The 14,638-nt window shown below is 54.5% G+C and overlaps 1 protein-coding gene across 1 annotated transcript in view; it reads right to left on the bottom strand.

Annotated features, from left to right (window-relative positions):
• Positions 1-14,638, bottom strand: part of LOC144936482 (myotubularin-related protein 5-like) — a 97,210-nt gene that overhangs the window by 13,889 nt on the left and 68,683 nt on the right. The window contains exons 20-31 of the mRNA XM_078863576.1: positions 14,191-14,363; positions 13,338-13,411; positions 12,390-12,588; positions 9,814-9,941; positions 8,279-8,457; positions 7,009-7,145; positions 6,145-6,343; positions 4,227-4,441; positions 3,392-3,532; positions 2,220-2,461; positions 1,625-1,804; positions 665-766 (exon numbers count right to left, since the gene is read on the bottom strand). Coding sequence (XP_078719702.1) covers positions 665-766; positions 1,625-1,804; positions 2,220-2,461; positions 3,392-3,532; positions 4,227-4,441; positions 6,145-6,343; positions 7,009-7,145; positions 8,279-8,457; positions 9,814-9,941; positions 12,390-12,588; positions 13,338-13,411; positions 14,191-14,363 — 1,969 coding nt within the window. The remainder of the gene's footprint in view (positions 1-664; positions 767-1,624; positions 1,805-2,219; positions 2,462-3,391; positions 3,533-4,226; positions 4,442-6,144; positions 6,344-7,008; positions 7,146-8,278; positions 8,458-9,813; positions 9,942-12,389; positions 12,589-13,337; positions 13,412-14,190; positions 14,364-14,638) is intronic.

Below are 14,638 nucleotides of genomic sequence, written 5' to 3'. Positions count from 1 at the left end.
CTTTGATGGGAGACTGCCTGGGAATACCAGGGCAGGTTGCCAGAAGACAGCAGTACAGTGAGGGATTCTTGAGATTAATCTCTGCAAGCTGTGTACCCCCACGTTTATGTGGGTTACTAAGATAACACCTTTCATGACATGAGCTTTATTGATCAGAATTCGATCAACACACTGGCCACGTATAACTAGTATCTTTGTAAATGTGACAATCTCGTCGGGTCGTGGAGGGGTTTAATGACGAGAATTTGGGTATTGCACTGCCATTTGGCCCACACAGAAACAACTATCAATTGATGTTGTTGTTTCTAGACAGTATCTGGGCTTACCAATAGTGTTATGTTTGTATGTACAAAAACACAGCGGCCATGCACATTCACAGGTGTGTGTGTGGGGAATGGTAGTGTAGCGGTTCGCGCGCTGCGCTACGAACCGGGGTCCCGAGTTCGAATCCCGCTCACGGCCAACACCAGTGACGATAATCTGAACTGGTCCTGGGTTGGTGTGTACACATCGCCACGAGGGAGACAACGGCGGCCGGGCGTGGTGGTGCTGGCCACCCACCACCTTGTATGCTGTGCCGGCCTTCATAGATGCTATTCGCTAAGAGCCCTTGCCCCAACAATCTGTTAAGGCTACACGGGGGATCTTTGCCGTTACACCGTGCCTGCGTGGTCGTGTCCCAGCCATCCTCCAGGCCCACGATGACGGACGATCCTCCCTCCAGGAGCTCCACGACCAGGCCACTCAGCTGCAAGAGGCGCTGCAGCTGTGGGTGAGGACGCCACATTGTGTGTGTGGGGGGGGAGGGGGGAGCGGGGGGAGACAGAGGGAGAAACAGAAAGCTGCGTTTAAATTGCACTATGGGTTTCCACGCTGTGCCGCAAAAGCAGCAAGATACAACGTCAAGACCGTAAGCGGATGGGCTGCGTGCTAAAGATAAATGCATGGAAATCTCATCGGTGTCTCCTGGACATCTGTGAAAGAGAGGTTTAAAGCTTATCGGATTCCTCCAATATACATAAAGATTCTGATTCTGATAGGCAACATCAAGGTTTTGATGTTTGCCATCAATGAAACTTCCTTATGCTAGATCCTTCATCACCTGACCTCCAAGGTCAGGCATTTTTTTTTACCAGTTTCAGTAATCTTACCGACACCCAACATTGATCGCTAAGCTGGGGAGACGTGGCTCTCTCGCGCACATAAAGTATTACGAACGTCGCCGAAACACTCACCCTCTGTCCCCGTAGAACAGAACCAATCACAACGGTTTCCCAAATCTCTCGACTGGCTCTCAATCAACTCGCAAATCATCTCCAAGACTGCGCTCCCTCTCTTCAAGGTCCTACAGGAGTAACCCGCTGCCTGCCCTTCTCCCCCCTCTTTCCTTGCTCTACTCACATTCAGATGCTCACCACTCCAGCAACCAATGCCTCTCCGTCGACACTCTATCACTCCAAATTGGCTTTACAAATGCGACAACTTCACGACGCATTTTCAATTGAATGCACCATGACGGCATCCCGATAACAAACAAAAAGGTGCGAGCGAGCCAAATTCCCAAACCCTTCGGCTAAAATATTACGGCCAGTTCCGCCCGAACACAAAACACGATGGACGGCACCTGTGGCAGCCACTCCGACTGCTCCAGCGCCGTCAAGAAGGCGGAGGAGCCGCTGTCCGTGGGCGTGGAGCTGGGGCAGCAGGCGTGCAGCAGCTTGCGGAAGCTGCTGCGCGTGGCAGACAGGTCGGCCATCTCCACGGGGATGGTCTCCATTGCCACCAGGCCCTCCTTCCTCCAGCCCTGCGGGGTCGGAGGGCGATGGCGGGCAAAAAAAAAAATGAGCGCGGAAACGACGGCGGTCGGAGACCCAGTGGGCTGGCTGTCCACCGCTTTAGAGTCAACGTCTCGGGGAGAGACGGCAATCGCAACCTCGGTAGAATGTGTGTACTGTGTGTTGAACTTCTTTCGCACCGTACGTAGCCAACCGTACCAATCGGAGGTACGGGGGAAGGACAACAAAAATTAAACACAAAAAGCAGTTCCAAAGAAATTAAATGTCAATCTAGACGATTTAAAAATACACCGCTCCAGTGGCTTTCTAATATTGTAAGGAAGAGCGTTCCAGACGGCCACAGAGATGAGCGGGCGGATCGTCGTGTTTGAGGGGTGGTGGGGGGGTGGAGAACGGTGGGGGGGAGCGGTGGGGACCCCCCACCTTCAGCTGGGCCTTGTCTCCCACGACGTAGAGCGCCGCTTTGTGGATGCTCAGCGGCAGCTGGTGAGGGTCGCGGCCACCGGAGGTCTTGCCGCGCACGTCCAGGCGGGGCGTGCCGGGCGGCGGGGTGGTGGTGGTGGCCGCCGAATCGGCCGGAGTCTGGTTCAGCGTCTGGTTGCTGCCGCTGGTTGTGCTGCTGCTGCTGGTGAAGCGACGGCCCACGCGCAGGCTGCCCCACTTCGCTGCGGTGCGAGTGCGCCGGTGTGTGCATGTGTGTGTATGCGTTTGAGTGTGAGGGTGTATGTGTGAGTGTGTGAGCGTGTGTTTGTGTGCGAGCGTGTGAGTGTGAGCGTGTGTGTATATGTGTTTGATTGTGAGTGTGTGTGTGAGCATGTGTGTGAGCGTGTGTGTGAGCATGTGTGTGCGAGTAAGAATGTAAGTTATCATTATTGTGTGAGAGCGTACCGGTGTGTGAGCAGTGAACAAGTGAGCGTGAATGTGTTCATGTGTGAGGCCATGCCGGTGTGTTAGAACAGAGGGGACAGACATACATAAGCTCATGCCCAAGCACACGCGGAACAGATTCACTTTCATGAACAGACGGACAGCACACATAAAGGTGTACACACACACACACATGCAGACATGCACGTACAGGTGCCTGCGTGCACAATAACAACAGCCACCAGTGCATAGCCATTGCTGAGAATTGAACTCCAGCAGTCGTGTTCACAGTGCAGTGGAACAACCACGACACTGCAGCTCCCCACGATACACACACCTGCAAACAAGATCCCCCGTGCAGCCTTAACAGACTGTAAAGAGCAAGTGGTGTTAGTGACCACCTATGAGGGCCAAGACAGCACACAAGGGGGAAGGTGGTCAGCACCGTGCCCGGCCGTCTTTGTCTCCCCAGTGGCGACGTTTACACACCACCCCATCAACTCATTCGAGGCTGAGTCGACCTAGGGGAGGCCCAGAAACGTTTAAGATAATCGCCGCTGGTGTAGGCCACGAGCGGTAATGGAACTCGGGTCGCCAGGTTCGTAGCGCGGCGCGCTAACCGCTACACGACCGCTCCCCACGCAACTGCACACACGTGCACCTTAACCCGCAGCCTCACGGAGCGTTGGGGCGGGTGCTGTTAGCGATGAGCGTCCGCGAAGTCTCACCGGCGTCATGGTTGGCCTGGGACCCGCGGACGGTGACCCCGCGACCCCAGATCTCCGCGGCCGCCCCTGGCATGGTGGCCATGATGGCCAGCAGGTACTTCTCCTGCTCCAGGCTCGCAGAGGACTCGGACGAGGCCGGACCTGATTCGGGTGTCAAATCAACCAATCAAGAGATCAATCGATCAATCAGCGAATCGATTGGTCAGACCGACCGACCAATAAACAAAATAATAAAACCAAACTGCCGACCGATCGATTATAATTATCTGATCAATCAGCTGACCGATCAATCAATCAGATGATGATGATAAATCAGTCATAAATAAATTAATCTGGCAATCAGCCACCCAATAAATCAATCAGCCAACCAATCGTACAATCAGAGAATCATTCAGTCAGCCAATCAATTTAGGCGCACAATCAATCACTTGGCCATCAGCAAACCAACCAGCTGACAAAATCAAGCAATCAATCACCTGATCAATCAATCAATTTATTATTTGACCAATGAAGCCCGCAATGGCAGTCACAACCACTGCATTATATAATGACGATGACTGCTTTGATTACCCGGGACAGCCTCAGTGGATCTAATAATGAAGGTGACAAGAGTGATGATGATGATGATCGTCCGTAATTTGATCTTCGGTGGACCAGCCGCAGTGACCGTCATTCTCGATCACCTTCGTCGACTCACAATTCACGTTCTATCAAAATATATGCAAAAAAAAAACGCTTCGTCGACAAATATTAACGTCTCTGATTTCAGTTCGCCAAGGGTTGGGCGGGGGGTGGGGGCGGGGGGGGGGGACACGAGGGGGTACGGAGAGCTCACCGAGGCCACCGTTTCCGCTGCCGTGGGGGCTGGGGTTGCGGAAGAGGCCTCCCACAACCCCCTTCTGCTGCAGCCCCCCCGAGCGCAGCAGCACAGAGCGGGCGCGCGGGTGGCGCCAGCACACCACGGGCAGCCGGCCCTGACGGTAGCAGCGAGACACGCGCTGCAGCGCCGCGTCGCTCGCCGCCTGCGGCACGATCAGCAGCCCCGGGTAGCTGGGGGAAGACGGGGTGGGGGGGGGACGGTGCACAGGAGGGGAGGAGGTTGCCCACGTGAGTGTTGTTTAACGTCATCGTCACTGCCGTTGCCATTGGTGTCATTGTCGGCAGCAGCAGCTACAGCAGCATTACAAATGGAGCCATCGGCAGCAGCTGGAGAAGGAGATTCATCGTCATCATTATCATCAGCAGCAGCAGATCCATGATCATCAGCAGCATTATTGTCATAAGCAGCGTCACCATCATTATTACCAACAGCCTCAATCATCTTTGTCTGTGTCACCACCAATAGCATTGTTATCATCATCATCATCATCGATGCTGCAGAAACAGCATTAGCAGTATTTCAATATCAGCAGCATGATCACTGTAATATTTAATATCATCAGTCACCACCACTATAAAAATATCAACTTGTCAGCTTCGATGACGCCCACGCTGGGCAAGTGTAGAAGCAATCCAGAAGCACGCCATGCGTACGAGAGTGTACGTACGTGTAGGTATGTGTCCATGGGGAGCAGTGGTAGAGTGGTTTGTACACTGTTCGTGGCCAGATCCCAGCCACGGCTGACGTCAATGGCATGTGTGCTACTTGAATCTGTCCAGCTACCTCCTTTCCTCATGGCGGGCTCAGCCTTAAACCAATACCTCGGGCTGGCCACATCACCTCCCTCGTGGATTGTGGAGACCAGAGGAGGGGATGCTCCAGTCGCGTGACCACATTATCGGCTCAGGGGGGTGCGGCAATCGGTCATGTGGGGCCCCGATATTTGATTTGCGCGATTTGCAGAGGCCAAACGTTACTGCTCTAATTAAAGTACAATAAAACGTGAAACGTAAATGAAAGCATGTTCGTAAAAATGAATGTAAACCGCGTTTTAAATAAGTTTATGTGGTTTTTTTTTTGCACCGTTGTTGAAAACATATCTCACGGCGGTTGTCAAGGGGGCCCCCCAACTCGTAGGCTTGGCCACCAGGGGGGGTGGGGGCAAGGCACCCTCCTGCCCCCATACTCGTTACGCTACTGAGGTGCTCGCAAACAGCACAACATTCTGTTTGGCTACACGAGGACACCATCCGTGTACTTATCTACACATAGGTGAAGCTTCCAGGTCAAAGGTGGCGAGGTGGATCAGAGGTCACAGCACTGCTGAGAGCATGGGTTCGAATCGAGAATTAAAGTGAGTTCTCAATGGTGGCATATTGATGGTCTCAGCCTGGTTACCAATGAATGCGCAAAAAATGCTTTGAGCTGAATTTGGCCAAATTCTAGCTCTGAGAATAAAGCACGATATTAGTACGATTGGCATATGACAAACAATTCTCAGTCGAAAATCCTGTGGTGAATTGCATCAGTTTCCGAATGGACACTTTGTCTCATGACATGACACCAATAATAGCATGTACACAAATGTACAGCCCGCTATCAATCCACTGCTAGATGAGTGGGGGTCATAGTGGTTATCAGACCATACTTCACCACGCTGGATCAGTGTGGGTTGGCGAATGCGGGGATGAAAGTCCACTACAACAAGAGACATTGCTGCTCACAACGTAGCCCCGCAGCCCGTAAAAACACCTGTCATTGCACGGTGGTAGCCCATCCAAGCGTTCCCGTGTGATTTGCCCGTAAATAGGTAACAGCCGTATTGTAACGACACTGCGGAAAAAGAGACAACAGCGGAGAGCTGGCCGGCCACCTGTGGCAGAGGTGGTAGAGGCGGTTGGCGGCTGTGATGCGGAAGGGCTCGGTGCCGGCGCGGTTCAGGCTGTTGCTGAGCGTGCCCAGGCCCAGGCGCTGGTAGTCGAGGCAGCACAAGCGCTCCGAGCGCCGCTCCAGCGTCGCGCGCTCCGGCCGCAGCGTGGGGCTGCCCTCGGGAGGCTCGCCGTCCTCGGAAACTGCGGCCGCACGCAGGCACGCACAATCCCGCCGCACGGCATAGTCAGCCACGACGACGGCCGTGTCCCCAGCGACGACACCGCGAGCAATGTCGACAAGGCAAAGCCACGGAGTTTTAGAGCTCCCACGAGAGTTAGGGCTGCCGACCCTCAGAGACTGCGGCGGCACCAACAGCCACACGGCCGGCCACACGGCCGGCCAGACGGCCAGCCCTACGGCCAGCCACATGTGTGAGCAGCCGGTCAATCATAGGCAAGAGGGGGAAAAAACCGAAGGCCTTGGAGCTTGGAATTCAACAGGGCCAGTAAGTCAACAGCACGGATGGCTGAGTAAAGAGAGTTTCTGATTATGTGAACAGCATAAGAAACCTTCCACTTGGCAAAGGCTGACCGAGGGCTTGCTTTGGTTGCTGGAGTGGAGAATTCAGGGATATTTCCTCTCCCACTGGTTGGTAAAACGTTATTTTACAACGTGTAGGATAAGTGCAAAATAAACAACACAATGGGTCATGCCCTTTGGTGAATACCACCGGTGGCTAAACGTGAATGGCATCAGTGTGAGGATGTGGCCGTGAGCCTCGAGTAACGGTGGAAAGAGGGAGGAGGGGAGGAGAGGGAGGAGGGGAGGAGAGGAAGGAGAGGGAGGAGGGAGCTGTGTGTCTCACTGGAGAGTGTGTCGTCTTCCTGCATGACGGGCAAGCAATGGCCGGGCTGCATGCCCAGCTTCTTCTTGGTCGGGATCTGCAAGCCGATGGTCCTCATCCCAGCCTTGGCGTTCCTCACGATGTTCTTTGATATCGAGCTGCGATGACAGGGAGAGAGTTGCACAGCAACAACCGCAGCGCAGGTGAGCGACGGTGGGCGCGTGAATGAGCGAGTGAGTGGGCGCATGAACGAGCGCGGGCCTGAGTTGGTGAGTTGAGAGATCAAGTGTGCGAGTGATGGAGGTAGCGAGCATACGAATAAGTGAGTGGGCTCGTACGTGTGAGGCGGTGAGTGAGTGAGTGAGCGAGAAAGACAGGAAATGAGCGCTATCAGTAAGCGAAGTGAGTGAGTGGGTGAGAAAGTTAATGGGGAGCGGTAGTGCAGCGGTTAGCGCTACGCTGCGCTATGAACCCGGCGACACGGGTTCAATTCCCGTTCACGGCCAACACCAGTGACGATAATCTGAACCGGTCCCGGACCTCCCCTAGGTCGACTCAGCCTCCAATGAGTACCTGTGTAAACATCGCCACAGGGGAGACAAAGACATCGGGCGTGGTACTGGCCACCCACCCCCTCATGTACCGTTCCGGCCTTCATAGGTGCTCGCTAACAGCACTTGCCCCTACAGTCTGTTAAGGCTATACGGGGGAATCTTTGTCTTTGAGAAAGTTAGTGAGCATGTAAACTATAAATTGAGATATTGATGTATATATGTCTGTTGAACTTCTTACTTCGCCAACCGTGTTAATTGGAGGTGCGGGGATATATTGAATAGGCTGGTGAGTAAAGCCAGTTGAGCTAAGAATCTCTTTTGCAAGGGCGACTCGGCTAGCAGACAACATCAAAGCATTCCACAATTACAGATAAAAAACAAACAAACGTAAGAATAGCAATTATATTGAAAGATTACATTCACACTTTAACTTTAGTCATTTTAATGCTGTCAGTTTAAATGAGGACACAGACGGCTGAGTGCAGATGCCAAGAGACGAAACGTTGGGGCAGCTACATTCATTGCTTTTGATCCGAAATGCGTGCGAAATCTGGGAACTGTTTAGTGTGTGAGAGGGTGAGCGAGTGAAAGAGCGAATGAGCAAGGACGTGCTCAAGAGAACGACTGAGCGAGCGAGCGATTGAGCGAGCGGACGCCGGCAAGCCAGCGGGACGAGTGCGTGCGGCACCGTGCGAGGGAGCGGACGAGCCGGGCGAGTGGGCGGCCGCGCTACTCACACGATCGACTGGTTGTGCTTCTCCTTGGGCTTCAGGGCCAGGCTCTGGGCCGAGCCGGCGCAGTGCGACAGGGCGAACGTGGCGAGCGCCGAGGGGGGGAATCGCAGGCGCGCCAGGTGCCGCCGGAATCCCTCCACCGTCTCCGAGCTGACCTCCACGTCGAAGCCGAGCTTCAGCAGCTGCCCCGAGAGCGAGGGGACAAGCCCGCGGGGAATGACGCACTCGTGAGCACTCTGTGCAACGCGCCTTCCTAAACGCGCTTCGTCTCAAAAATTATTTGTAAACCGGCAGCTAGCCGGCAGGGGAAAATGTGTTTGCGCGTTTGCTTTGGTTTGCGTCTCCAACGTTTGGGAAACCCTTTGATCAATTTGGCCGAATTTCAGAAGGATGAGTCTCGCACAGCTGACGCAGCTTTATACTACTCTGTTCTTATTGGATCATCTTTACGACAGTCACAATCGCCTCCCATTCAGGACAAACAGAGCGAATGCAATAAAAGCGTTCAACCTTAGTTGGTAGATGTTAGAAATTCTCCCTTAAAGACCACAGGAGCAAAGGCTGTTGTAGTGAGCACCTGCTGAGGCCGGGGTGAGACAGGGATGGGTGGTGTGGCCAGCTCCAACAAGAAAACCAACTACTCGTCGCAGTGGCGGTGATGTCACCACAGCACTTGTGCCAGGCTAGGCACACCTGGAGGCCATGCAAAGTGTCGAAGGCTCGCTGGAAGGTGCATTTTAAACTGTTTGTGTGTATTTAGCTGCGTGCCAATAACCAGTGAGTGGCATGTGCGGGGTTCTGTGTTGGGTTTATTTAGCTGTGTGTGTGTATCAAGCTGTGTGTGTATCAAGGTGTATGTGTGTGTATCAGGCTGTGTGTGTGTATCAAGGTGTATGTGTGTGTATCAAGCTGTGTGTGTATCAAGGTGTATGTGTGTGTATCAAGCTGTGTGTGTATCAAGGTGTATGTGTGTGTATCAAGCTGTGTGTGTATCAAGGTGTATGTGTGTGTATCAGGCTGTGTGTGTGTATCAAGGTGTGTGTGTGTATTAAGCCGTGTACGTGTGTATTAGGGGAGCGGTAGTGTAGCAGTTAGCGTGCTGCGCTACAAACCCAATGACCCAAGTTCAATTCCCGCTCATGGCCAACACCAGTGATGATTATCTGAACCGGTCCTGGGCCTTCCCTAGGTCGATTCAGCCTCAAATGAGTACCTGGTGTGATGTGTAAAAATCGCTACTGGGAAGACAAAGCCGGTCGGGCATGGTGTTGGCCACCCACTTCCTCGTGCGCAGTGCCGGCATTCAGAGGTGCTCGTTAACAGCACTTGCCCCAACAGTCTGTTCAGCCTACACGGTGGATTTTTGTCTTTACCTGTGTATTAAGCTGCGTGCGTGTGTGTGTGTGTGTGGATAAAGCTGCGTGGAAATGACCAGTGAGTGGCATGTGCTGGGTCCTGTGTTGGATCCTGTGCTGGGTGTGGTACTGGACGCTGTGTTTGGTGCCGTGCCGTGCCGGGTGCCGTGCCGGGTGCCCTACCTGGAAGGTGGCCGACTGCAGCTGCAGGCCCTCGTGCACGTCCTGGTGGAGCTGCGCGTGCACCGAGACGCGCTTCTCCTTGGTGAGTGACGACACGGGGAAGCTGCGCACCACCGGGTACTCGCCCACTGCACGGAACAAAGACAAAGATCCCCCGTGTAGCCTTCACAGACTGTAGGGGCAAGTGCTGTTAGCGAGCGCCTATGACGGCTGGCTCGGGACACGAGGGGGTGGGTGGCCAACACCACGCCCGGCCACCTTTGTCTCCCGAGTGGCGATGTTTACACATCGCACCGAGTACTCATTCGAGGCTAAGTTGACGCCACCGCACGCAACCTGCCAACTGACGGAATAGTGAAATGACTATTTACGCTGCTGGGTGGACATCAGTGTGAGTATTTAACAAACGTGCGCCTCTGTTTCAACTGCCACGCTCGCACATCGAAACGGCGACCTCTGGATAGAAAGCGCTGCGCAACAGCTCTTAATAATTTGCAGTCAAAAGGGCCGTGGGTTCAAATCCCATTTGGAAGTCAACCCTGCCTGTCAACCTTCGATGCTCATGTTCATAATTACATTCACATCAGCTTTGCGGGAAATCAACGGCGGTCGTCCTTTGGACAAACTGGGCCCAACCACAGGAATGGGGAATGTCTACCTCTGGCTGCGGACCACATGTGGAAACGAACGCCGAACCACCCTTGCATGAGCAGGGAGACACTTTGTCGACGACAGTGACTTGAGAACCCGCTGAGAGACATCGGGTCTTTTGATAAGAGAGACTGTGAGCAGGTCACCAGGCGGCAGAGGTCGCAAACGGGTTTTGATTCCTTACCCGTACCCGTACCCGGCCGCACCAGGCTCGCAAACGGGTACCCGTACCCGTACCCTACCCGATACCCAGCTACCCGTACCCGGCCGGGTATCGGGTAGGGTACGGGTACCCAATTGCGACCTCTGGGATGAAGCCATGTTGCAGGCGTGGGTGGGTTGATTCTAGGAACTTGAATTGTGAGAAGAGACAAGACGTTGGGAAATGAGTGACAAACGGTTACTCACCAGTGACTCACGGCCTACCCGTACACGTACCCGGCCGCACTAGGGTCGCAAACGGGTACCCGTACCCGGCCGGGTACGGGTATCGGGTACCCGGTTGCGACCTCTGCCAGGCGGGACATCCCCATGCTGACACTGCTGCTGCTGCTAGTACTACTGCCCTGTTACTGCTGCTGCTGCTAGTACTACTGCCCTGTTACTGCTGCTGCTGCTGCTAGTACTACTGCCCTGTTACTGCTGCTGCTGCTAGTACTACTGCCCTGTTACTGCTGCTGCTGCTAGTACTACTGCCCTGTTACTGCTGCTGCTGCTGCTAGTACTACTGCCCTGTTACTGCTGCTGCTGCTAGTACTACTGCCCTGTTACTGCTGCTGCTGCTAGTACTACTGCCCTGTTACTGCTGCTGCTGCTAGTACTACTGCCCTGTTACTGCTGCTGCTGCTAGTACCTACTGCCCTGTTACTGCTGCTGCTGCTAGTACTACTGCCCTGTTACTGCTGCTGCTGCTGCTAGTACTACTGCCCTGTTACTGCTGCTGCTGCTAGTACTACTGCCCTGTTACTGCTGCTGCTGCTGCTAGTACCTACTGCCCTGTTACTGCTGCTGCTGCTGCTAGTACTACTGCCCTGTTACTGCTGCTGCTGCTAGTACCTACTGCCCTGTTACTGCTGCTGCTGCTGCTAGTACTACTGCCCTGTTACTGCTGCTGCTGCTGCTAGTACTACTGCCCTGTTACTGCTGCTGCTGCTAGTACCTACTGCCCTGTTACTGCTGCTGCTGCTAGTACCTACTGCCCTGTTACTGCTGCTGCTGCTGCTAGTACTACTGCCCTGTTACTGCTGCTGCTGCTGCTAGTACCTACTGCCCTGTTACTGCTGCTGCTGCTGCTAGTACCTACTGCCCTGTTACTGCTGCTGCTGCTATTTCTTCTCCTACCGTTCTTATTCCTCAGGCTTATTTTGGTCTTGCTACCGCTGATGCTCTTCAAACCAGAGCTGATACTTTCGCCTCTGACGCATCTGTTGCTTCTGCTGCTGTCCACTGCTAATACAACCGCTACTGATGGTGCTCCATATGCTGCTGCCACTGTTACTTCTACTGCTGCCAGGGATACTGCTGATGCTACTGCTGCTTCCTCTGTGGATACTGCTGCTGTTGCTGCTGCCACATCTGCCGCTTTTTCCTCTGTGGCGACCGCTGCAACTTGCCAGTGATCCTGCTGCTACTTCTTCTGTGGATCCTGCTGCTGCTTCTTCTGTGCCTACTGCTGCTGCTTCTTCTGTGGCTCCTGCTGCTATTTGCCAGTGATCCTTCTACTGCTTCTTCTGTGGCTACTGTTGCTGCTTCTTCTGTGGCTACTGCTGCCACTTCTTCTGTGGCTACTGCTGCTACTTGCCAGTAATCCTGCTGCTGCTTCTTCTGTGGCGACTGCCGCCACTTCTACTGCTGTTTCTGCCGTCGCCGCCGCTGCTGCTGCTGCTGCTGCTGCAAAAGTGGTTGTGCGCGAGCACGGCGCTCACCCAGGGGGTCGCTGGGCGCCCCGCGGAACATGACGCGGTAGGTGGTGAGGAAGACGGCTCCCTCGGCGGGCAGGAGCGGGGGGCCCCCCAGGAGGCGGCCCCCCACCGTGCCGTCGCGCCCGTCGGGCAGCAGGACGGCGCGGAGGCCCTCCATGAGCAGCTCCTCGCCGGGCAGCAGCAGCGGGCGCACGATCTTGGGCTGCCGTGGCGACGGGGAGGGGGGTGAGGTGAGGGAGGAGAGAGAGAGAGGAGGTGGAGATGAGGGAGAGGTGGGGAGGAGGGAGTGAGGGGATAGAGGGTGAGGAGGGGACATATGGGGGGGGGAGGGAGTGGTGGGTAGGAGGGGGTGAAGGGAGAAAGAGAGTTACAATGAGATAGAAAGAGACAGAGAAAAAGGAGAGACAGGGACAAAGAGTGAGACAAGAGAAAAGACGGAGATTAACAGAGAAGGGGAGAGAGAACAGACTCAGTATTGGCAGAGAGCCCAAAAAATATAGGTATGCTGTGCGAGTGCATGTGTGTGTACGTGTCCATGTGGATGTATGTGGGGGATCTTTATCTTTGTATGTGTCGTGGGGAGCGGTAGTGTAGCGGTTAGCGCGCTGCGCTATGAACCCGGCGACACGAGTTCGATTCCCGCTCACGGCCAACACCAGTGACGATTATCTGAACCGGTCCCAGGCCTCCCCTAGGTCGACTAAGCCTCAAATGAGTACCTGGTGCGGTGTGTAAACATTGCCACTAGGGAGACAAAGGCGGTCGGGCGTGGTGCTGGCCACCCACCCCCTCGTGTACCGTTCCGGCCTTCATAGGTGCTCGCTAACAGCACTTGCCCCTACAGTCTGTTAAGGCTATATGGGGGATCTTTATCTTTGTATGTGTGTGTTTGTATGTGTCTCTGCAGAAGAGCCATGCTGCTTGTGAGCACACGCGACCACACTGCGTCACCTTCTGAATGGGCGGCAGGCGCTTGCTCTCCCGGTGAACAGCTTCCAGGGACTCCAAGTGAAGGGCGACGATTCCTGCAACGAACGTGAACGGCATCGAGAGTTCACGAGCGACCAACGCGCGCGCGCGGGGAGTTCACGCGGACAAACTCGTCAACGTGCAGAGTTACCGTGAGGGTTTTTAGACCGGGTGCTAAGTCGAGCTCAGCGAATCATCACCGATGTCAGTCATGGTCAGGAACTGAACTAAAGTACGCCCCCCCCTGGGGTTCATAGAGCAGTGAGCTCATCACTGCACCACCCACCGCTCCCCCAAACTTTGCTGACGTACGGAATATTCATGCAAGAGGAAGGAAAGAAAGGGAAGAAAGGGGAGGAGGAGGGGGAGAAGGGAGGAGGAACGGGGTGAAGGCGTGCCACCGTTCAGTGTGACTGGAGGTAACAAAATTGGGGACGAAAACATTCGCCAGCAAAGTGTTTTGTTTAGTCTCTCAAATTTAGCAATATTTGGAAGAACGTAATCTGTGTTGTAATGCATTATATTTCTAAGTTTACTAGATTTGTTTTCTCAGTCATTCATACCTGATGTTGCAATCGAAACGTCGTATTCTATTTAATTAATTTTCTTTCTACATGACTTTACCGAAAGAACAAAAGAGTGTTTTATTCGTTTTACCGAGCGACGGCTCCGAGGGGCCAAACGGAGCAAGCGCGAAACCCACAGATTGAGACCGTGCACTAAAAACGCTGGTCACGCACGTACATGCATGTAAGATGCTCAACTTCTTTCGCACCGTACGTAGCCAAACAGCGCTAACCGGACGTGCACGAACACCGCCGCGGTCGTCGCTCACCGGGCAGCATGGCGTCCAGCGCTCGGACGTGCTCGTTGGTGACGCCGCACTCGGTGCACACCTTGTCGGCGAAGCGCATCACGAAGCGCGTCACGGTCCCCGCCACGTCGGCGCCGTCTGCCTCCTCGAAGCCGCTCTCCATGTCGAAGCTCTCGCCCACGCTGCCCCCCACGCTGGCACGCGGCGCACACCACGCACACACTCACTCACTACACGACTCAAGACGGCGCGCACCACGCGCACACTTACTCACTACACGACTCAAGACGGCACGCACCACTCACACACTCACTCACTACACGACTCTAGACGGCGCGCACCACTCACACACTCACTCACTACACGACTCAAGACGGCGCGCACCACGCGCACACTCACTCACTACACGACTCAAGACGGCACGCACCACTCACACACTCACTCACTACATGACTCTAGACGGCACGCA

This window comes from Lampetra fluviatilis, chromosome 16 (genome assembly GCF_964198595.1).
Source record: "Lampetra fluviatilis chromosome 16, kcLamFluv1.1, whole genome shotgun sequence".
NCBI lineage: Eukaryota > Metazoa > Chordata > Hyperoartia > Petromyzontiformes > Petromyzontidae > Lampetra > Lampetra fluviatilis.
Note: the sequence above shows the minus strand (reverse complement) of the source record. Positions and strands in the feature narration are given on the sequence as shown.